Source organism: Misgurnus anguillicaudatus, chromosome 13 (assembly GCF_027580225.2).
Source record: "Misgurnus anguillicaudatus chromosome 13, ASM2758022v2, whole genome shotgun sequence".
Lineage (NCBI taxonomy): Eukaryota > Metazoa > Chordata > Actinopteri > Cypriniformes > Cobitidae > Misgurnus > Misgurnus anguillicaudatus.
The window spans coordinates 10,542,231-10,566,438 of record NC_073349.2 but is presented as its reverse complement, the minus strand read 5'-3'; the positions used below and the strand labels follow the sequence as shown (position 1 = coordinate 10,566,438).

At 37.4% G+C, this 24,208-nt stretch overlaps 1 protein-coding gene across 1 annotated transcript; it reads left to right on the top strand.

Annotated features, from left to right (window-relative positions):
- The first annotated feature begins 89 nt into the window (after positions 1-89).
- sycp2 (synaptonemal complex protein 2) lies at positions 90-22,998 on the top strand. Its single transcript, XM_073874998.1, is given in 47 exon segments — positions 90-230; positions 558-591; positions 699-839; positions 921-1,049; positions 1,126-1,230; positions 2,214-2,238; positions 2,320-2,405; positions 2,605-2,696; positions 2,951-2,985; positions 3,129-3,271; positions 3,380-3,432; positions 3,504-3,549; positions 4,220-4,324; positions 4,557-4,617; positions 4,991-5,139; positions 7,325-7,399; positions 7,494-7,613; positions 7,766-7,871; positions 7,988-8,154; positions 9,340-9,414; positions 9,506-9,572; positions 9,676-9,727; positions 9,842-9,942; positions 10,378-10,679; positions 10,779-10,891; positions 10,966-11,002; positions 11,086-11,159; positions 11,246-11,291; positions 11,379-11,422; positions 11,573-11,630; positions 11,738-11,900; positions 12,108-12,172; positions 12,308-12,481; positions 12,575-12,887; positions 12,978-13,201; positions 15,381-15,626; positions 15,708-15,765; positions 15,850-16,026; positions 16,097-16,228; positions 16,357-16,502; positions 16,682-16,742; positions 16,745-16,775; positions 16,860-16,959; positions 17,084-17,142; positions 21,099-21,174; positions 21,478-21,534; positions 22,269-22,998. Coding segments are annotated over 46 exon segments (4,779 nt in total). The 5' UTR covers positions 90-230; positions 558-573; the 3' UTR covers positions 22,341-22,998.
- The last annotated feature ends 1,210 nt before the right edge of the window (positions 22,999-24,208 follow it).

Sequence of the window (24,208 nt, the reverse complement as noted above, 5' to 3'; positions counted from 1 at the left end):
GCCGCAGCAGCTCGCGCGTATCATTTCATTTTTCCCGCGTTGACAAATCGACAGGCAGACACAACTGTCATAGCGGTCTTTTAAAAGCGCCTTTTTAAACAAATTATTAACATAATTCATCTACTTTTATCTCAACTATAAAACATTAACCTTACGATTTTTTCGTGTTTATTAAAAAATGATGTAACCGTTTATTTTGAAGCCCGTTGAAACGTCAATCATAATCTGAGGTAAGATCTAACGTAAACGCAACTGATAGGGCTAACTAGCTTCACACTATCATCATACATAATCAGATATTTTAAACATATTCACTATCATAGTAAATAACCATATAAATCTATCCACATATACAGTAAATAAGCAAAACGTAATGTAAAATTTGTTGTAATGAGACAACGATTTAATCTGATAACGTTACATAACCGACATTAAGAGACGTCCGACAGCAGTGTAACGTTATTCTATAACGTTAGAGGATTAACGTTATTGTTTTCTTGCAAGTTTCTACGTTTGATCTAGCAGTTCATTTTTAATGTCTTTAACATTTTAAACAGATAATTTCTGTGCATCATGGCACCAGACCGCCAGGTAAGAGTAAAATCTGCGATATATATATATTTTTAAAAGTCTCCTGTTATTAAATAAGAAGCTTTATTTCTGTGCAATATCACGATATCTCCTTTTATAATATTTAGGTGGAGAAATTGGTGGATGAGGCTCTCAAGCACAAGAACTTTCAGCCTCTGGAAAGTTTCCTCCAAAATGACGTCAAGGAGGGCAGCAGTTTTCAATGTTCCAGGCAGTTTGTCACTAAACTGGACAAGCTCTTTCTCAGGGTTAGTTGTATAATGTATAACATAGGATTAATGCAAGACTTTGAAGTTATTATTTATACGTATTGTTTTGTATTCTTGCAGGAGCTGGACATTGGAAATGTGACCAATGCTTGTTTGGTGCTTACCATTCTACATAAGTGTAACGAGATGCTGGTCTTTCCTGGGGGCGGGGGGATGTCTATGATGATAACTCAAGGGCTTGTTAAAAAGATGAGTACATTGTTGTTTTTACAGTTCCTTTTTTTCTTTTGTTTATGCATGCAATACTGACTTAATGTATGTTTACATGGTGCAGTGGTTTGAGAGAGCAAAAAGGCTGTGGGTGGAGGCGGGATCTTCGAGAAATGAGACATTGATAAAGCTCACAGAGGACTTTTTTGATGCACTGATGGTTAGTAACTAAACATAATGTGGGGAAAATGAAATTTTGTCATTGTAATTTACTTTTGCAGTGGTTGTAAGCTTATGAAACATAATACAGGGTTCCCACGGGTCCTTGAAAGTTTGTGAATCTGGGGGGGGGGGGATTCAAGGCCCTGGGAAGTTTTTAAAAATATACATACATAGATACAGGGCATTGAAAGTGCTTGAATCTATTTTATGCAAGAAGGTTTTTTGGGAAAAAATCCATGTTATCCCCTGTGTAGTGTAGGATAATATCATAAAAATTCTAGACTTTTTAAGCACATGTTCTAAACTGTTTGCTTTAAATGCTTATATCTTCTGTATGCGAATGTTGAATCATATCAAAACGCTTTTTTTGCATAGTTGTGTTTGACACATGAAAACATCTCGGGTTGCGTATGTTACTGTTGTTCCCTGAGAAGGGAAGGAGATGCTGCGTCTCCCTTGCCATAATTTCTACGTCCCTGTAACGCCGTCTTTAGAAATATTTCAGATAGCGATATACTTCCTGGCTTCCGCGTCACCCTGTCTTTGTTGTTAAGCCTCACCTTTGGTTGAAGTTGATATACACATTGTGACGCAACTTACCCCTGGAGGCGTCCCTAAAGTGTCTCCGCAGTGACGCAGCACGAGTTCCCTCGAAAGGGAACTGTAACAATGTATCTTAAAAAGTAACACGATGGTACCTTGCTCTCACTTGAAATGTCCCCACATTTAGTCCTTGAATTTGAGGGTATTGGACCTGGAAAGTGTTTGAAAGGTCCTTGAATTTGAAGTTAACTAAGGTGTGGGAACCCTGATAAAAGTACCAAAGCAAAAATGTTCAAAAATAACACAAATGCACTTTTTATATAGACATATACTCTGTATAGTGCTCTAAAATCATGTTATAAAGATAGAATATAAAACACAGGATTTCTGGAGACAGTAAATCTGATCTTGTATTCATTTTTTGTTTTTTTTTTGCAGGCTGTTCATGAAAGTTGTAAAGAGGGTAAGTGGGTTTGTTTCAGATTTTTAAAGTACATTAACCATGATAAATATAAACGAGACTTTGGTCCATAATATCCCTCAGGTAAATTTGAAGTTACCGAATCTCTGCTCAATCACATTTGCAAACTGGCCTCTGATGACAAAATAAATGTCATGATCCAGAAAGAGGTGAGACAAACCATTTATTCAGTCACAACTGCTATGTGAAAGTAATTATTTTGACTTTATTTTAAGCTCATCTCGCATTTTCAGCTGTGTATGACATGTCAGTTGTGTTAAAAACATCTTTGAGCATATTTTTCTACAAATAGAGATTAAATTACTGGGGGGAATATATTTATATTTTTCAATTTACTTGCAATGACAGGCAGCAAGGAAACTTAATCTAATTCTAGCAAAGATTCCTACGGAGCTAAAAAAGAAGAAGATATTGTCATCTCAGGAGGCCACAAATGTGATGTAAGTACACTCTGACAATGATGTATTATGTAGTGATGCACAAGAATATTTTTTTGGTTGATAATGTTGTTCAGAAAGATAACAAATTCTATTAATATATTAAAATCCTTTTAATATATATATAATATTTTAAGTGACAACACAATTTTTTCCTGAAGTTGGTGTGACCAGAGGCATATATATATATATATATATATATATATATATATATATATATATATATATATATATATAATCTGTATTTATTTAAACAGGAGTGATGTGGCCAGTCGAATCCTTAAAGGTGGAGGTTAGTGCAAAATCCAAATACAATATAATAAATTTACATATTTGCTTTAGAAAGCTTAATCATAATTATATCAACACAATTCATGTGAACTGTAAGTCTTATGAGCATTATTGTTTGACTGTAGTTTTATTTCTGCTGTTCAGATTTTGACCTACAGGTTTCTTTAATGGAGGTTCTCTGCAGAATGACTTCTCCAGCTCAAAGGAATGAACTGGCTGAACACTGGTTTACCATGACGTTTGTGTCATCTGCATTCAAGAAGATCAAGGAATCTGAATTTGAGACTGTGAATATTGCTCTTACATAAAATAACTAATTGTTAGACAAACCTTTACTTAAATAGGTTATTTTGGAGTATAACTTTTGTATTGGTTTTGATCTCTTTTTGAAACAGGACTGCAGAAGGTTTCTCAATATGGTGAATGGGATGCAAGGAGATAGGAAAAGGTACTTAAAGTCTTTTGAATGTTTTTGCACTAACTTTATACACTTTTACATTCTGGTTTGTCTTCCCCCAGTGTGTACTCCTACCCTTGTCTTGAGGCATTTTTGGACAAACATGAGGTTCGTTTAACATAAAAATGATAACAAGTATGGGCATATTTACCTTGCTTGCATAAAGATAAATTCTTAATAGGGGTGTGACGAGGTCTCACAATATGAAAACGCTGTATGTTCTTGCTAAAGAATTAAAGTGGCTGTACCATTTCATATATTAAAGTAGTCGACAAAGATAGTAAAGATTAAAAGGATTTAATTGTTGCTTGCCCAAAAGTAAGCGTGTTCTCAATCTAAAATGAAAGTAAAATAACAATCATCAGGCCATTAGGTGCCCTCTGCAGGCATTTGTTATAATACATATTGTTTTTTTTATTTTTTAAAATATTTTTAATGTGCTTACTTGGTTTTGATACTTTATTTGAACCAAATATTATTGCCTAATCATAATTAAATATGTCTATTTTTTCAATACCAAATATATCAAATTACTTTATTATGAATTACCAAAATAATTGTTAATGGCAGTCCTGGATTAGTTAAACATTTAAAAATTATGCGATTTCAGTTAAATAAAAGGCTGTTTTCCATTCATATATTTTATCATTGAAAATTTCTTAAAAAGTATAAAAATCTCGTTCTTGTGAACCCAATCTTGTATCTCATCTCGTGGAGTAAGTGTCTCGTCACACCCCAATGCTTAATATAAAATGATTAAATGGTATCACATTTACAGCTGCTCATGCCAGTGGATGAAAACCTTGAAGCATTCTGGATTGACTTTAACCTTGGTAGTCAAAGCATCTCTTTTTACTTCTCTATGTCTGACATGGATGCCCAGGTATTGGCACTGTACTTATTTTATCTTGCTGACAAAACTTTCATTTGCTATAGACCATAATTAATAACTTGGCTTGATTTCTCAGGATCATTAAAACCCATTTTTTAGTCAATCTATTTACAATCTGAAACAAAATATTTGTTAACTTTGTTATTGTGTGATGCTGATCATATTTAAATGTAACAGTACAAAAGTATGGTGTTAAATGCAACAGTTTGCTCTTTCCTATAAGGATGGTCAGTGGGACACTCTGTGTATAGCTGAAAATGAAGTTCGCAGTTACACAGTGGAAGGTAATCCCATCAGGTCTTCTCTATCAGATCTGCTGTGACTGATCAGGGGCGTATTCTAGAAAGTAGGGTTAACTTACCATCAGCGAAACCCTGAATGTTTGGTAAATTAACCTAAAACCTGCTTACACTTCGGATCTGGGGGCACCTGATAAGAGTTAGTTCAATTAACCTCCTACTGGTGACCTGAGAGTTAATGTACACACACGGGGAATACGTAAAGTTTTCCATTTTAAACATACCCGGGTATGTCGCATAACCAGCTTTCTGGAATACCCCCCTGATCTCTCCAAAAATGTTTTGATAATTCATTGTTGGTTCTAAGCTGAACACTAACCCATCAGTTATTGTGTCTTTTCCATATTTGGTTCCACAGAGAAGAATGTAAGAAAAGTTCTTGATCTGGTTTTGATTGATCCAGTTAGCATTGGCCGCTTGGAGGGCTCCAGAGTCACCATTAAATTCAGCTCCTCCCTAGACATCCTGCAAGCCACTGAGAAAGTTTATGGTCAGGCTAAAAACAAAGTGAGTGATACGAATATTTTGCAGCTGTTAAAGTGTCCCTGAAGCTGATAATTTTATCACTTAAAACTCACCTTTGAGCATCATAATAGCATATATAAAAGTTTTTCCTGTGACAGTAATTTCGATATGCTTTAAAACGACTTGAATGTAATTCCCTCATTTAGTATAGATGGTTTCACAGAGCGATTCCTCCCTATACCCAGGGTAGGCAAGCTGTGAAAGGCCCTGACCAGAAGGGGGCCCCCTTGTTCTTAACTTCATGCGGCGCTGCATAGACCAGTTGGCGAGTGACATTATTGTTCGGTACTTAGATATGTAGAATAAAGTCTAGATGTGTTACGGCGGAGTCTTACCACTTATGGCGGCCATCTTACCACAGGGCGCTCGCTCCCTCGTTGCATTGTGTTTTAATGGTACATGTACTTTTAAATGACAATAACTTGCTCAATTTTCTACCGATTTTTAAATGGTTTGGTTTCTTACAAATGTTATTAACCTGGCTATAATCCTGGATGCTTTAACATGTTTCATGAAAATACTTTTTTTTATTATAAGTATGCAGTGTCATAGGTACATATTTGACGTTTATAACAAACCAAACCGTTTGAAATTAAGCAAGTTATGGTCATTTAAAAATAAAAGTACCATTAAAACACAATGCTACGAGTGAGCGATCGCCCTGTGGTAAGATGGCTGCCAAATGCGGACGTTCCACTCAATTGGCCAGCAGCGCGGTTGAGGCATCTAGCCTTTATTATACATATCTATGGTTCGGTGCATCCCTAGTGTTTTTAGCGATACAAATGGGTTTCTTGAATGCGCTGACAGGGCCCCCTCACAAAGTTGCTTAGGGCCCCCAGAAGTGTAGCATTGGCTCTGTGGTTTCAGCAGTAACAACATAAACAAACGCTTTCGTGGAACAAACGTAACTTCCAGTAAACTCCGCAAAGAAGCAATAACAACATAGTCATTTAGAGTAGTTTATTTCTGATAACAAGCAAAATAAACAAAAAGTAGATTACCTTAGTTTGAATCATAGCTAAAGCGTATCAAAAACTACACTGAGCTAACGTTACTGTGTAAAATGTGTACTATGTAAAATATACAATCTTAACTACAGATCGACTGCCAAATCTGCCTTCACATAGTGGTGATCCATAATTGCCGTCTCTCCTCGTCTTTAGGAAACCAAAACATTTGTTATTTTCGATAAGGTATTCATAAAATATACTAATTTAGTAGTTTCGAACACATAATTGCCAAGTCCGGTTCACAATGCATATGTGAACTGCTTATGTGAACTGCTCATGTTTATGTAGACAAGTAACATTCCCAGACTTCGAGTTAATTTTCTTCAGCTCAGGTATTGTTGTTTTGGAATTGAGAAATGTCTATCCTGTGCAGATATATGTTTGTATGTGACATTGGGATTAAATACCAGACGAGCCTTTTGTTTGCTTAGATATTTTTACAAAACATTTTACTGTTGACAAAAAAAATTTGCCCAAAAATCTAGAGACTGGGTCAATAGTAAAGTATTTGCTAATCTCTAAGGTGTCAAACCTGTAAAGTTGGCACTTCATATCACAATTAGAGAGAGAAATGCACACAGTAATTTTAGTGAAGGTGTAGGTTGTCAATAGCATATTGATGTTCTTTTCATTCAGTACAAAAGCATGATTGAATATGTTTGGTTTTGTCCAGCTAATTGTTTCAGCGCCCCTGAAAGAATTAAATGACCCATATTTGCAATCACGAAGGGACTTGAGTTATACTGCCAGCTATATAAACATGATCGTCTTCAATTCAGCCAACAAAAAATGTTTTTTAGCTTTGCACCAGAGTGATCTTTTCACACATTAATGGTTTTACATGCTGATTAAAAGCATGTTTTTATGTGGTAATTAGAATCTCATTATTTACATTAATGGTTTGACATGACATGCTGATTAAAAGCATTTTTTAATGTGGTTATAAGGATCTCATCATTTACATTAATGGTTTAACATGTGATGCTGATGAAATGCATGTTTTATATGGTTATTAGTATCTCATCATTTGCTTATTAAAACTATGATTAGAGGTTAAATTGGAAAGGTAATCATCATTACAGCTAATTCAAAGTGCTTAGGGGACAGAAGTATCTATATTGTCAGCAGACATGTTTCTATTTCCTTTATAGCAGAGGCCTTATAGGAAGGCTCCCTCTGTTGTAGAAATACCAGTTCACGTCAACTTAACCTCACAGGAATGTTCACAGGTAAGTCAAGCTTATTGTACGTTAAAGTAAATTGCAATTTTCCACATTACTTTTATGAAACATGTTATATATATAATCTATGTTAATCAAATAGGTTCTTGTTCTTGAAAGTCAAGTGTCCCCCTCTCAGCGCAAAGATAAAAGGGTGTCCAACTCAGTTAGGCATGGCTGTCCTGTCCAGTCTCTCACACATCAAACACCAGATAAAAACAAGGCAAGACCAGATATTCATTACATCCATATATCGCATAAGTCATATAAATCACCATTGCTATTAGATCAATGTGTGTACAGGTTATAGGGCACCACAGGTGAAGTGTTCAGAAGTCTCCTATGCTAAGAGAGCAAATGTCTTTATTTTCTCAGATGGTAACTCCAGTAAAGATGAAGGTATCTGAGTCTTGCATGTATGTCTCTGGCAGTGTGGGCCGTAAACAGGGCAGCTGTTCTTCCAGCTGTGTGCTGCCTGCAGGTGGGTAAAGCTCAGGAGATTTCTGTTGAATTGGAAAGCCTGTCATACAGTACACAAAGATTTACTCATGTTTTGTTTTTTAAAAAGTTTTGACAAAGTTTTTTGTCTTATCTCAGTGTCATTGACAAAGGTAAAACCAGCTCTTCAGATGATGAGTTCCTCAGAGCGGAAGAGAGAGTTTCAGCTTAGAGATCTCATGATGTCTAAGACATCTTCCAGTGCATCCTCATTCAGCGTTCAATGTGAGACCAACCAAAAAAAGGCCACAGCAATTCAAGCACAGGTACCTCTAATACTTCAGATGCTTTTGTTAGTAATTTGCCAGTGTCCATTTTTAACTATACAGTAAAGTAGACTAGGGATGGGCTCGAACGTGGCTTTAATGATCGATCACGAAAACGATGATCATGTGGGTTTATTTATTATGGATATGGTGGCATTTGGAGGTCTGGTTAGTGTTACAAGCGCATGTGGTAGTAAAGACTGCGTCTGAAGATGCGTGTTTGATGTCAAGAGATACCAGAGAGCCATACAAGCATTAACATAACATCTTGACTGAGGTAAGAGGATGACACGACACAGCTAATCGCTAAAATGATAGCAAAAGACTTAAAGCTGCTTAATGTAATGAAGCTTGTGCTTTGACTGGACGTGTATAAAAGCGCACTGTTTATGATGCACATCCACAAAGGTAGTTAAACTTTCTGTACATAAGTTGAAAACTTAGTTGAAGTCTTGCATTTTATGCAGATAGATGCACGTTGTACATTTATGTTGTATAAAGGCTTAATATTATATAGAGTGCGTCATATAGAAAGCGATTCGATTTGTGCTTATTAACCCTTTAGTTTCTCTTCATAACTCTTCATGACGTCATTGCGTTGTGTTTTACTCTTTGATCTGTCACATTATATTCACGCACAGACTCACAACAAGAGAATGGGTATGTGTGGGAAACACTACTGCTAGTGCTAACCTTTCGTTAAGTCATGACGAACTCGATCAGTACTACTCTGTCAGTAACATCCATGACTGTTGAAGCTGAGCGCTCGCTACAATGAATTACGCCATTTTAAATAGTAAAATAAAAATGTAGATGGGAATCAGGCTGTTTTGGTAAAGCGCGTCTTGTACAATGCTGAACGCTCTCACTAGAGTGTTGCCCACAGCGCCGCCACTGGCCGGTGGGCTGAATCGATTCATAGGATTTTAGAGGGGAAGTTACCTAATTTTGCTCCTACTTGCCTGTATGTCACTCGCATTGAGAGAAAATCTCTCGTGTCATGATATAAAATGAATCCTATCGTGATATAAGATTTTGGTCATATCGCACACACCTATTTTGAATTCACACAGATTAAATATTGGTAACATACACAACCAAAAAAGTCACAATTTCGAGCCCTCAAGCACTATTAATCTAGCTTCACAGTGAACCTTGTAAATCTTGTGTTTCTTGTTTTATTAGTCTACCCCTGCTGTTCAAAATGTGGACAAACAGCAAAACAATGGAGGCAAGACTAAACTGGAAAAATACAACAAGGTACTACAGTCTAATTTGTTTTTTACTTGTTTAATGTTTTCTGTATTCTATTTAATTCCTTCTTTTTCTCTTCAACACATATTTTTTGCAGAAGATCACTTTAGACAAAGTTATAGAGATTATCCAAGCTGACCAACAACACGAAGAGGAGAATACCGGTAATATTGAATATATAACATGCTGAAAGTTCTCTGCTACTGGTGATACAATTGAATGATGTCATGTTTTTCATGATTAGTTATTTTATTTTTTGTGTGAAAGATAACGGCTTGGTCCCAGACACCCAGCCTGCTGTGAGGAAGGGAAACTATTTGTAAGTAGTTGTATTTCTGTTGGCATTTAGTTCATTCAGTTCATGCATAGTCTACAGTGTATAAATCAGTTTCTGTGTGCTAATGTATGTGCATCTGTTATTATTTCTGAACAGTTCACCAAGTCTCTGGAGTTTAAACTCCTGCAAGGGGAAAACTTCTGCATGTGGATCACTGTTAGCTTTACAAAAAGACACCAATAAGAACCTTGTATCAGGTGAGTAACAATGCAGAAGACAATTCTTGGTAAAGGATATATATATTTCATGAAACCCTGGTATTTTTAATTGTGGTCAGTTACTGTATTTGCAGTCCAATTAACTGCTAAAGTAATCTAATTACTGTTGTTCAAGATATATTTCACATAAGTTGCATTTGTTTATGCAAACAGCCCAAATTTTTAGGCATATCTAACTAAAATAACTTTATGTTGAACTGCATGCATTTTCTTAACAGCAAAAAAAAGATTCATTTGGGATGGGTTGTGTCACACTTCATGCACAGTACAATACACAAACTAAAGACTTTTATGAGCCAGTATTCTAAATGAATCTATTAGAAAGACTCTTGGACTTGAATCAGTTGAATGTATAGAAGTATATCAGTCAAATGTTGTGTTGTGTAACCTTGCATTTTGTGTAAATATCTCCAGATGGTGCTTCTCGTCTCCTTCCTCAGCGTCTGTCTCCACCCCAGCGTGTATTCAGAACCCTGACCCAGAAGCAGCTGCACACCCAACTCACTCAGAGACTGGAGGAGGTGCTGAGGGAGCAGCAGGTACCAGATGGCCAAGCAGCCCAGCAAGCCAAGGAGCGGAGAGGCTCGTCACTGGATCACATTGCTCCGGGTCAGGGGAAGGAGAAAATAAAGATGTCTATAAGGTCCTCACCTCCCAGACCTGCACAGCAGAGCAGCACAGATCCAGGCAATGCTTCAGATGCAAACAAACAAAAGGTAAGACTTCTGTCCCGTGTCATCTCTCTCCCTATGGTTTCCTGTTATTTCTCCATCATTCTGTATAAGCCATAAATAAAATGTGGTAATGTTCTGAAGATGGCACACACAACAGACAGTATGGTGAAGATGATATCCAGTCATTACAAGAAAAGTGCCAAAGCAGCATCCCCTGTGCCTGGTGCACAGTTTACCATCGCACCTACAAACAGGTGACAAACAGACCATTCATTAAGCTCTGTCCTGACATGATATCTCATATTACTATCCATTTTTTTTATTTTAGATATTCCTTCAATAGAAGCTGGTGTCCATCTTCAACTGTAAGTCATCTAGATTCTAGACAGTAGGGTTTAAAAAAAAAATATTTAGTCCTATATAAAAAAAAGATTTCATTGTGTTACAGGAGAAAACCACAGCAAGGGGATCAGGCTTGGTCAAAACACTTGAAAAATCCAAGAGGCCAGTCCAGAGCCTTGAGTACTACATCTTACTCATTTCAGTTCATACTAGATGATAAAAAAATAAGATTTCATTGAAATATATTTTGTCTTTGATATTCTTAGTGATGTTTATGCATTTAAAGAAGAGGACACACCAAAAATTAATGTGGTAAGGACAGCGATTATGTAAGATTTTAAGACTTTTCAAGAAAACCATAAAGATATAAATAATTATTAAAAATTATTTCTGCTTCAGAAAAAGAGAGCGAAATCCTCTGAGACATCCAGAGTAGACAGCAGGTATTGGTTATGTATTAAAACAGCTCCCTCTAGTGTTTAAAAATCAACCTAACTGTGGAGTTTTATGCCTCCACAACCCTGTTTGTTATCCATGCCAATTAAAAATAATATAATGTATATTAATCCATATTCTATTTTTTATACTTCTAGTGTGCTGAGTAATTCTTCGACTTGCCCTAAGTCTGTTTTGAAACCTCAGCCTTTAAAGGTTTGATGTTACTTGAATTATTTGTGAGCTGCTACTTTGGATGCAGTTGCCGAATTAAGATTTGTCTATTAACACAGCATTGTATTCTTTTGTTTGTTATGTCCTAGGCTGCTACTAAAAACGTGAAGAAAAATCTGTTTAGCGATACAGACACAGATAATATGACCGAGATCAGCTGGCTCAAATCAGCCAACAGGAAACCCAAACCTAAAGTGGCAGACTATAGCAGGCAGCCAGTTAAACCCACGCTCCCATCAGCCAACTCTGCATGTACGCAGATCTCTCTCCTGCAAAATCATTTTCTAGTAAAGATCTGGCCATCTGTAGAGACAAGCAGGATGAATGGCATCTTTTTAGTGAAGATGCAACATGCATTTAATGAATAACTTTATAAATTCATTAATTGTGTTCGTTTTGTTAATAGATAAGTGAAAAAGAAAAGTATGTTGATGCTCTTTTATAATTTTTTTCTTATAGTTAAATCTCCATATACACCTTTATCATCACCAAAGCCAGTGAAGGAGCAAATCAACCCAAAGCTGGTGAGACAATATCTTAAGATGTCTTAAACAGGCTGTGTTTTATTATTTTGTATATATCCACTAGAGCATTTTCTTACGCACCCTTACCATACATTTATATTAATATGTGTTGTTAACTTTTTGGGTGAATTACAGAAGAGGCAGAAGAAAGTAGCTGAACGGAAAGAGAATAAACTGCCAGCAAAAATCACTAATAGCAAACCCACAGGAAGACCTCAGAGAGCTGCAGCCTCGACTAAAACCTACAAAGTGCCGTCTGTGGACAGCCAGTCCAGCCAATCAGAGAGTGAAAAACCACCACCACCTAAGGCATGTTATTTTTCACCCAGTATTGCCTTTATTGTATTTTTTTTATTCTGTATACAAGTCCTGATGAGCTCTGTATCGCTCCCCTATAAACAGAAAAAGGCAGTAGGACGACCAAGGAAGCATCCTGTCCCAGCTGAAACCAATGGACAAGAACAGAAAAAGAAGAAGACAAGCTCTGTTGACAAAGCACAAAGGGAGATAAGCCAAAATAAAAAGTCTGATAAAACCACAGCACAGATTCAGCCATATCAGGCAAATGAAACAAGCAAAAAGGATTGTAGTCCAGAAGATCTGACAGTGAAGAAGACCCCGTCTGCGCAGGGGTCAGCAAGAGGACATAAAGAATCCTGGACTGCACAATTATCTTCCACAATTGCTTCGCCTCCCTCCATTGAGAGGATGAGATGTAAGGATTTAACTGCTATACAGTAGATATTTGCCTTACTAGATCATGCGTTTACATACAAACCTTTGAATTCTTCATTTTCTTCTACAGCAAATGAAAAACTATCAACAAAGATAAGGTCCCATACTACACCTCTCCGTTCTTTATCCATTTCTCCAATTGAACCTGAGCCTCCTAAACTAGAGCCGCTCAGGCCCGTCAGAGACATCAAGACACCATCATGTAAGACATCAGGGATTAAACATGCTGTGAAACCTCCCTTTCTCTCCACCACAACCACCAAATGCGCTAGACAGAAGTCACCTGATGCTCAGGTAAACAGGAATAATTATAGGAAGTTTTTATCTTAGTGTGGCTTGAAGGGAAACTAGAGCCAAATATCGAAATTATCCCATGATTTATAATAATAATAATAAACTTTATTTTCTATAGCGCCTTTAAAGTAGCATCTCAAAGCGCTGCACAAGGGAAAAGAAACAAGCAATACATAAAACAAGTCAAATATAAAACCACACAAGATAAGAACGTAGGTGAGTTAAAAGAGAGTTCAATTTTAAGTAAAAGCTACCCTAAAGAAATAAGCTTTAAGGGAGGATTTAAAAACACTAAGGGATTCTGCTTGCCTAATTGGAGCAGGCAAGGAATTCCAATGCCTAGGAGCGACAGCTGAAAATGCCCTATCACCCATAGATTTTAAACGGGTATTTGTAAAAGGCCAGTTTCAGAGGAGCGCAAAGCACGCACAAGGGTGTAGGAAACTAAAAGCTCAGTGAGATAGTGAGGAGCCAAATCATTTAAAGCTTTATATGTAAGCATAAGAACTTTAAAGTCCACCCGAAATCTGACAGGGAGCCAATGTAAAGACTTCAAAACAGGAGTGATGTGATCCCTCATCTTGGCTCCAGTCAATTTTGGACCAGCTGTAGTTTATTTAGGGTAGCGTTTGGGACCCCCACCAATAAAGCATTGCAATAATCAATGCGTGAAAACACAAAGATATTGATCAGTTTTTCAGCAACCGGGAGTGACAGCATTGGGCGCAATTTAGCAATACTTTTTTAAGTAATAATTTACTCACCCTCAAGCAATTCGAGATACATGTGTCCAACATATTTCAGACGAACATAAATGTATTTTTTTATTAATACATTTGTGTTTTATCTATACACTATTTTTTTAATTGTCTTGAAGTTATTTTAGTAAATGTCCTTGCTCTTCCAAGCTTATAACGGTGGAAAACAGGGATCAGGGAAAAACTACTGACTTTAAACCCAAAAAAGTTCATCCTTCACAGAAGTAATCAAGTGGGTTAATAAAGGTCTTCGCGTAATTGATGCAATTTTATACCAAAAATTGCCTTATTTAAACTATAATAACTAGCTTCCAGTTACGATGCCATCTTGGACTCCCGTGAGTTTTTCATATGATAAAATGAAGAAGGAGGAGTTACTACCGCAGCAGGAGCGAGTACGAGTCATGCAACACTATACAACACTGTTAAACTTATGATTCACTACATGTTCGTGTCATTTATATAATATGCATGCGCCTATTTCCAACATAAGACAGATGTCTTACTTACCGCATGCAACTCATGACCCGGTTGGGACTTTTCAATGAAATCCAGCGGATTAAACACACAAGCAAAACTCCGCTGCTCCCTCAGATAATAAACTATATCCATTGTTTCCATAAGGCTGGCTTTCTTCTCCTGACATCCAAAAACACACGTCTTCTTTCGTGACATTGTTGAGTTTTGAAATTAAACAAAGCTGTGTCGCGTGATATGATGTTTGCAAGTTCTAGCGTCTCCCGCTGATTGACAGGTGGGCGGGGTTTTTCGGGGGGAGTGCCCATAAAAAGAAGTGATACATATAGAAACCCCTAAAATGTCAGCTGGACCTGTAATCGAAAAAAACTTTCCCAAACTTGTACGAACCCTACGAAGTGAATTCGGTACAGAAATAGTCTGTAACACACCCAACTGCTTTTTTGACATTTTGCCTACGTTCAGCATGAGGAAACAACTCTATAACTGTGTTAATAAGTCAGAATGCTTGAAATACCATTGAACCACCCCTTTAAGTTTTGAAATCTGGTTATTTTTCTTACAAAACTGCATTGATTGCCCGTAGAAGTCCTTTATTAACCCATTTGAGCCTTGTGAATTACCTTTGTGAAGGATGAATGCATTTTATGGGTTTAAATGTCAAAAGTTATTTCCTGATCCCGGTTTTCTACCATTATAAAGCTCGGAAGAGCAAGGACATTTACTAAAGTAACTCCAAATGTGTTTGTCAGAAAGATGAAGGACATGTGTATCTCCGATTAAATCTTGGGGGAATTTTGAAATTTGGCTGGAGTATCCCTTTAAGCACAAAACTTATTTTTGTTATACCTGATTTGCTCAGTACATCTTGTAATTACTTCCTGTTCCAAATATGAACCAAGTATAACACTTACATGTAAGATCTCTCCTTTGTTGCTCTTCAGCAGGATGTGCTTAGTCCGGTCCAGTCATTACTTAGTCCATCTCCGCCCTTCATCACCCCGACAGGCATGGAAAAAAACACTCTGTCCTCCCCACTCATATCAGCAGATCTTCACGAGGAGCAGAGAGGCGTCATGAATAAGACCAGTCCAGCATCTTACGACAGAAGGTCCATAATTTCAGTCACAATGAGTCAATCTTCTCACGTATCTGTGAGCAATATGGCCTTAATCTGCACTGAGCTGGAGGTAAAGTGGTTTCTTAACTTACCAATAACCATCTGATAGAACTAAATTTCAGTAACCGGCTTCTTTTTTTTTTTTTTATAGAAAACACCAGCAAGCCGTCGAGGAAATACGAAGGATGAGAAACCAGAGTTTAAGTCAGGTGCAGATTTTAATTTTTTTTAAATTTATTTCAGTAGTTAATATTTTTGAAGAAACATTCTTTTCTTCTCTGTTAATTCTTTAGGTCCAACAATCACCTATAATCCTCCCAGCTCGTGTCACTCAGCTAGTCTATCAGAAAGAGAAGAGGATAGTGAGGAAGACAAAGAGAACAAGCCTCCATCTCCCACCCAGCTAGCTCAGAAAATGAAGCCAAGAAAGCTGTTCAAGGCTAATGACAAACACGGACAACGGAACAAAAGTATGTTATTATTATAGTAAAAGTGTGAGAATACAATCCGATTGGATGAATAACTTTTGCTTTGCCTCAGGTCCAAATGTCAAACAGCCTGTAAAGAATCAGAGCAGCTCAGAGGAAGAAGACGAGGAGATAACAGAAGAAGCAGATAACAGAAGAAAGAAAAGTTACCAGAATAAAAGAGCCAGAGAAACAACTAAATTCAGTAATGAGAAAGATTCACACTTAAATTTTGTTGATATTACATACAACACAGATTTAATGTTCATGTGTATTGTAAGCTTACTCTTAAATAAGTACAAATTGTGTGACTCATATTTGTGTTGCTTTCAGCTGAAGATATGGAGACAGTGCCGTCCCGTATGAAATCGAAATGCAGGCAGACTGTTGTGGAGGAAGACGCACATCAGAACCAGCCTGCTCAGGAGGTGGGCTATATCTGCCATCAGTTCACCTCAGAGCTTAAGAGGAAGATCAAGGTGCTTCTCATCTCACTTTTTCATAACAATCGGCTGTAAGGCAGGAGTCAGTTAGCGGGCATCCATTTACAGTATAGATTCACTTTGTTTGTGCTGGTGATGATCTTGGGTCTCATTCAGTGAGTCTTTGTTAGCCTAGCATCATGTTAGCATATATATACTACCTTGTCTTTTGTCAGATTCGCTCAAGGAAAATGGATCTGTACACCAGGCAGTCTATAAAGACATTTCAGCAGCATATGTTCCTGTCCGAGTCAAAGTACAGCAGTACAGGTCAGATACACAGAGAGATTATCAGTCTCTGCTCTTTAACAGATCTGATCTTCATCTTGTCGTTATTTTTCTTTGTGTATGTAGTTCTCAGAAGCTAGAGAAAGTTAAACAAGTCCTATTGGGTGAAATAAAAAGCCTGGAGCAGGATGACAACGCTCTAAGGAACATGGAGGAGGAACTGATGGTAATGAGTAAATTTATCAGTAAATTAAAAAGAAGTTGCTACATGGACCAGCATGAAACAGATATTTCAAATAGCCATTATTTATATAAAATTAGCCTTGCATTTATTTATTTTTTATTGACAGACGCACTGGAAAAAACAGGCCTTGGCTTTCCACACATACCAAGAGAAAGGAGCCAATAGGTGAGAACATAACAGCTTTTGCATAAACGTGACATGAATGCCAGATTTAACTAGTGTAGCAATAGCCTACAATGCATTTTGTTGGTCAAAATAATTTTGTATGACAAAAATCATTAGGATATTATGTAAAGATCATATTCCATAAAGATATTTTGTACATTTCCTTCTGTAAATATAGAAAAAAGTATTTATCATTAGTAATATGTGTTGCTAAGGATTTAATTTGGCAGAAATATTGTCCTATCCTAACAAACCATACAGTAATGGAAAGCTTTATTCAGATAATTAAAAATTGACCATCATGACCTTTTTTTTGGTCCAGGTTCACATATAATATGTGGCTTATATCCAGGGTTCCCATAGGTTTTTGAAATCCTTGAAGGTTTGTGAATCAGGGGGTAAAAATTCAAGGCCCTGTGGCCAGTTGCATAAAACTTTAAGACTAGTCTTTAAAGTTAGTCATGAATTTTTTTCTTCAAGACTGATCATAACTGTTTGAAGTATGTTACATAGAAAGATAGATTGGTCTAATTTAAATACAAATAATAAGACCGATTAGCCCTAACTAATTGCTAGTTAGTCAGAATCATTCTTAAGACGCAGTCTTTACGTCTTGGCTATGTTTATGCAACCGGCCACTGGGAAGTTTTTGAAAATATACATACATAGATACAGATCATTGAAAGTGCTTAAATCTATTTTATGCTAAAGTTTTCTGAAGAAAATCCATTTTATTCCCAGTGTAGTGTAGGATAATATCATAAAATTTCTGGACTTTTAAGCAGATGTGCTAAACTGTTCGCTTTAAATGCTTATATCTTCTGTATGCGAATGTTGATTCATACCAAAATGCTTTTTTGCAAAGTTGTGTTTGACACATAAAAACGTCTCGGGTTATGTATGTAACTGAGAAGGGAATGAGACGCTGTGTCTCCCTTGCCATACTTCCTGCGTCCCTGTAACGCCGTCTTTGGCAATATTTCAGATAGCGATATAATTCCTGACTCCTGCGTCACCCTGTCTTTGTCGTTAAGCCTCACCCATTGATTGTATTGGATATACACATTCAGACCTGCCAACCCGTACGCATTTTGCGTAGCAGGTACTCATTTTGACCTCAATGTACGGTGGTACGATTTGTCACTCTAAACTACGCAAAAACCTGATGACGCATCTGCCGCGCTAAGTACTCGAAACAAGCAACAGAAAAAATAAAAATATGTCCAATCATAGCACTGGGCTCATCCACCACATAGAAAGTGGGGATGATTGACAAGGCGTATGGCCAATCAGTAACAAGAGTCTGCTATCGACGGAACCTTAAAATCCTGTGTGATCTCTGTCCTCCACCCACTGTTTCTGGCAATCTTTTTCAACGGAGAGTCAAGACGTCTGACCCCCTAAGGCAGGGATTCCCAAAGTGTGGTACGCGCACCCCCAGGGGTACGCAAGCTGCCACCAGGGGGTGCGCGAGAGGAAAAATGTAATGGCGGTCTGTTTCTTTAAGTGGGATTTTTCCATACAATAAATAAATAAAAAAATGAACAGTAAACATTTCCTTTGTAATCGCTTTTATTTTAAATAAAAACTTTATTAGTTTTTGAAAGAAACGTAGAAGCCAGCTGCTGTTTTTTTCTACACACTGCTCTTCTGTTATGCACTGCAGCCGCTATATGCGTGCTAACTCATTTCATTCATTCCATATATATTATAAATATGCTTAACTGGCTAAAATCAGGAAAACTGTCAAGTGTGGGATGTCTTATGATAAAGTTGTTAGTCACGAAGGAGGAGAGGGACCAAAAGAGAGAGAGACTTTTTTATGGCAAAAATAGAAATAATGCAATGTGACGAGACATGGGCGCGTCTAATGCACAGGATACGCGAGCAATGTTTTCATGCATGGTAGAGAGACCGCCAATGAATTATATAATAAAATACAAAAATACTTACAGACACTGCAGAGAACTTATTAAAAGCTTTCATTTAATTTTGTTTGAAAATTGAGCTGTTATAATGAATCTGCAAACAATTATACACCTTTTGTGCGAACAGTAAAGGCTTTCGTTAAAGTGTTTGATGGGTCTGCAAGTGACGCAGGCATGTTGAGGGAGAGCGCTCCGGTAAACATGAGGAAAGCTCTCATATGTCATCTATTAGCTGACGGCAGTAAGTGTAAGTTTTTTACTATAGTAAACTCGAATGGCGTCTAAATATCACAGTGGTTAAACGCATACACGGGGGCGCGCATCATCTACGCTGAGCGTAGCTGCGTCTGGTCGTAGTTTCAGATGGTGCAACAGGCGTAAATATTTTTCACAATCTTGAACGTAGCTAAGCCCGACGTAGGACTTACACCCAACTTCTTAACGCTGGTGCAACCGGCCCCTAGTTTGCGCATGATTAAACACGAGTCTTTATGGCGAGAAAACAAAGCTTATTTACCGGTTGTTTTTTTTAGTGGGGATTGGGGGTACGCCAACCAGGTTGGGACATAGAAGGGGGTGCGCAGGAAAAAAAGTTTGGGAACCCCTGCCCTAAGGTAAACTGGTCAGGGTGGATGTGCAAAGTTGAAATAATGATTTAGCTTAATCCTATGAAGTCGACGGTCTCGCGGGCTCCGTTTCATAACGTGCACTTGACCGCAAGATGCGCTAACATTACTTCTGATTTGTAAATTAGCATATTTTATAATTGAGCGCTTACGATAAAAGTACTATGATTTTACCATGGGGGAGAGCATCTAGTTTTAGTCAAATAAAAACATAATATTCCCTCTCAGTGAAGGGAATCCACCTGACATCCGAGTAAAGTGGATTAAATGCGCGGATAAATAACGCGCTCTTGATAATTGTCAATAAAATAAAACGTCATATACAAACAACATCAAATAAAGTTTTATACATGAAGAATATCTCATGTCTCGAGCGCCCACATGATAGGTGCCTATGCCGTACTGTACTGTAAACAAAGCTACAATAAATTAAAGACAGACATACAGTAAACAGCACTACTGTCAAAGTTATGGTTGAATTTAAAGCAGTGTTAAAATACTGTCTTAAAGGGGTAGTTAACTTAAAAAATGTAATTCAGTCATAGTTTACATAACAGTACAGACCGTCCAAACCTTTGAGTTTCTTTATTGTGTGGAACACAAGTTATTTTTAAAAGTGTTGGTAACCAAACAGTGTCTGGTTCCCACTGCTCTCCATTGTATTTTTTGCTAGTCAGGGAAAAACAACAATTGTTTGTGTTTCACTCAAGAACGAAATCGTGACGGTTTGGAACAATATGAGTAAATTATAACAGAATGTAATTTGTGGGTGAACTATCACCCACTATTTAACAGGAATATCACTTTAACAGTGTTTGTGCAGACATGCTAAACTTTTGAGAATAAAGTATTTAACATTAATAATGTTATTAATCACCATGTATGGCAAATTTGGTTAAACATGATTTTATTCACATTTATAATTATTTTTAAAGCAGATTATGGCTGGATGGGAAAAAAGTGAGTGCAATGTGCAGCATGTTACCTTGAAAGTTACCAAGAGGTGTGTGTGTGCGTGCGTCTGCGCGTGCATGTGTTAAATTATATGTTAAAAACCCCTGTTCTGTCCTTTCGGCCGATGCTACTGTACTCAAAAATTTTTCCAAGGTTGGCAGGTCTGCACATTCAGACGCACTTACCTCTGGAGGCATCCCCAAAGTGTCACCCGCAGCGCGAGTTCCCTCAAAAGGGAACTGTAAGAATGTATCTTTAAGGGTAACACGATGTAACCTTCCTCTCACTTAAAATGTGTCTCCACATTTACCCTTAAATTTGAGGGTATTGGACCTGGAAAGTCCTTGAAAGGTCCTTGAATTTGAAGTTAACTAAGGTGTGGAAACCCTGTATATTTGTCTCATTCTAATCTCTGTGATTGGCATGCACACTCTTGTTTTTCTCTCAGACTAGAGCATTTGAAAAGCACATTTGAGACGGATGCGTGTGATAGTCAACATGAGGAACAAATCTTTGTCTCTGAGGTGAGGTTTTTATTGAGTGTAATTTTATTGAGGTTTTTATTGAGTGTAATTCAGCAACCTAAGTTCAGAATTGTATCATAAATAATGTGTTTTAGTGCAACCCAGTTTAAACCCACTCTAGCTCAGTGGTAGAGCACAGCATTAGCAGCACAAAAGGTTGTGGGTTCAATCCCATATAACAAACATAGTGATAAAGTGCATATACCTTGTAAAGTACTGTTAGTCACTTTGGATCGTCTGCCAAATGCATGAATGTAAATGTACAATACTTTTAAACAAACCTTTATTTTGGTTCCATTCCAGATGTCTTTAATGAAGAACAACTTGAAGTCAATTCAGGAGCGCTTCTTTAAAGAAATGGTGAGAAAAGACACTTTATGTACACACAGGATAGGGCAGATATTTTACAGTTTAAGGGTGGTTTCCAACCTGTAGATCAATTACTTTGTTCCGAAACTGGGGGTTAAATGGCTACAATGTTGCAATTTCTTCTTGGTTCGTTTTGCATTCACAAGGCAATATTTCCAAACAGACCAGCCTTTGTTAATATAAGTCACATGCGAGTAAACTCTCATTTAATTGGTCAGAGTGCATCTGTTAGCTATCAGGTATGTTCATGCTTAATAAAGCAATAAGATACCCTGTTTGCCTGTTTAAATAAAGCATTTAACCAGAACAAAGCTATCGATCTACAGGTCTGAAAACACCCTAACCGGCAAGCAATTTTGTCTAAAACCAGGCAAAATTTGGGCTGTTAGTGAAAGTCTAATGGACATCAAACCATAGCCTAATAATAGACAATGTGTATACGTTTAGAACATATAAAATAAATGAAAGCAAACACCTTGAACACCTGTTGACTTTGCTTCCATGATGGAATATGGTACATCTTGTTTTTTCTTTTTCTTTTTTTAAAAACGGCATGTAACCAAATTCAAGGTTATTTAGGGTAGAAGTGGGTTTCTTACAGTTACGGCCAGACTATATTGTGTCTAATTAGCCGTAATTTTATTGTCTCGGTTATTGCTTTGCTGGGTAAGTGTGACAAAATTGAACAGGACTCATTTTGAGTCGATTCTTTCTTTTCTTTGTAGCAAGAGGAAGAGTTGTTGAGTGTGAGGCGAGGATTACAAACCTTGTTCCTTCCAGATGCATCTCGATTCTGACCTGAGAACTGCTGTATTTGGGGTGATGTTAAAACATGTTTGCATGTTTAAATATATTGCAAATGTTATGTTATTTTTAAAAAGCTTTTTTCTTCAAATTTGAATTTTTACTAGAAAGCTTGAATAAGTGGTTTGCACATGTATTTACATGTTTTAATTTGAGTAATAGTTGTGAAAAGCCACTTTCTTTCAAAATAAGTAAATGGTAGGAAAGTAACTTAAAAAGAAATGCATTTATTTGTTAACTAATGAACAGATTTATGTGTGTGAAACGTTCTTCAAGTATTAATTTGACGTGATATAAGCATGTTGTATGTATTCATAGCAGCCATGTAACAGGAATGTTTTGTTGTATTTTCTCATTCAGATTCAGTCATTTCTGAAAGCATCTAAACTCAAAATATTTTTTTTAATTCAGGGCCTTGATAATCCTGGGGTTCAATTTACATAAGAGAGTTGTTTAAAAGTAGGCACTTGTTTAACAAATATCATTTAGACAACATCTGCATATTATATTATTAGATTGTGTAACTTAAAGTTTTTTTAAATTAATTTATGTATTTATGAATTATTAAGTCCTTTGTAAATGATATAGGCAAAGCACAGTGTTATTCCTATTTTTCATGTCAGACAACTGAAAATAAATTGTTTTAAACTTTCTTGACTAAAGGCTTGACACAAACCTTGTGATGGTACTACTAACCCCTTTAGGCCGAAGTAGTGTTAATTTTTTTCATACACGAGGGTCAGCACCTTTGATCACCCCCTGGTGACTGTCTGCAGTACAAGTCATAAATCCCGCCCTCTCCATGAAAATGAACGGGACTCGGCTCTAAATAAAAAAAAAATATTTACACTTCCAATAAAATTTTCCGAAAGATGGTTTTGGTCCATTAAGGTAGTTGTTATCACGTTGATATATGTTCAATTTTTCATTTTTGTGATAAGTTTTATTTTAGCTAGTTACAGTGTTCTTCAACCCCGGTCCCGGAGGAACCCCCTCCAGAATGTCCCAGATGTCTCCCTAATCAGCACACCTGTTTTAACTCATCAGCTTGTTAGGGAGACATTCTGGAAGGAGGCTGATGAGTTGGTTCAGGTGTTTTAAATAAGGCTACATCTAAAACTCTCTGGAAGGGGGTCCTCCAGGACCAGGGCCGAAGAACACTGAGCTAGTATTTTGATGCTATAGAAATGGGGCGTGCCGTTATGTTTGCCATGATTGAATTGGGCACGCGAGCGTTTGGGAGTCAAATGAAGCGTCCATCTTTTTTTACAGTCTATGGTTCGCGCACAGTGCACGTGATGCAATTTTCGTCTTCAGGAGAGTGTACGCGCAACGGCAGATTTTTGAAACCTCGTGTACAGGAGGAGGCAGTATGTGGGCCACAAGTTTTTGCAATTTGTCGCAATGCAAATGCGTCGAACGTCAGCACGTTTGTACTGTGTAAGTCAAATGAACTATGCTTTGCAAGGCTGTGTGTCCGACTGTGCACATGCATAAAAAACAATACCCAGGGCTTAACCGTGGGTTCACACCAGCTGCGTTTGAGGCGTCAAATTCGCGTTTACCGTGCCTAGTTTGCCGCTTGAACAGTTTGCATTTACTCGCTTCATTCGCGTGTGAAAGCCGCGCGTGAAATTCTAGTAATCGAGACATTCACGCGGAAATTCGTGCCATTGGAGGGGCTTCTGCGACTCCGCTCACTTCTTGTAATCACGTCATTACTAGAGCAAGCTCCTTATTGGTTAATGCAGCGTGTTTTTCCGCCAAAGTTCACATTTTTCAACTTGCGCGTTTGCCGCGGCAATTCGCGGCATTCACGCGAACTAGACACGCGAATGAGGCGGAATCGCGTCTACCACGC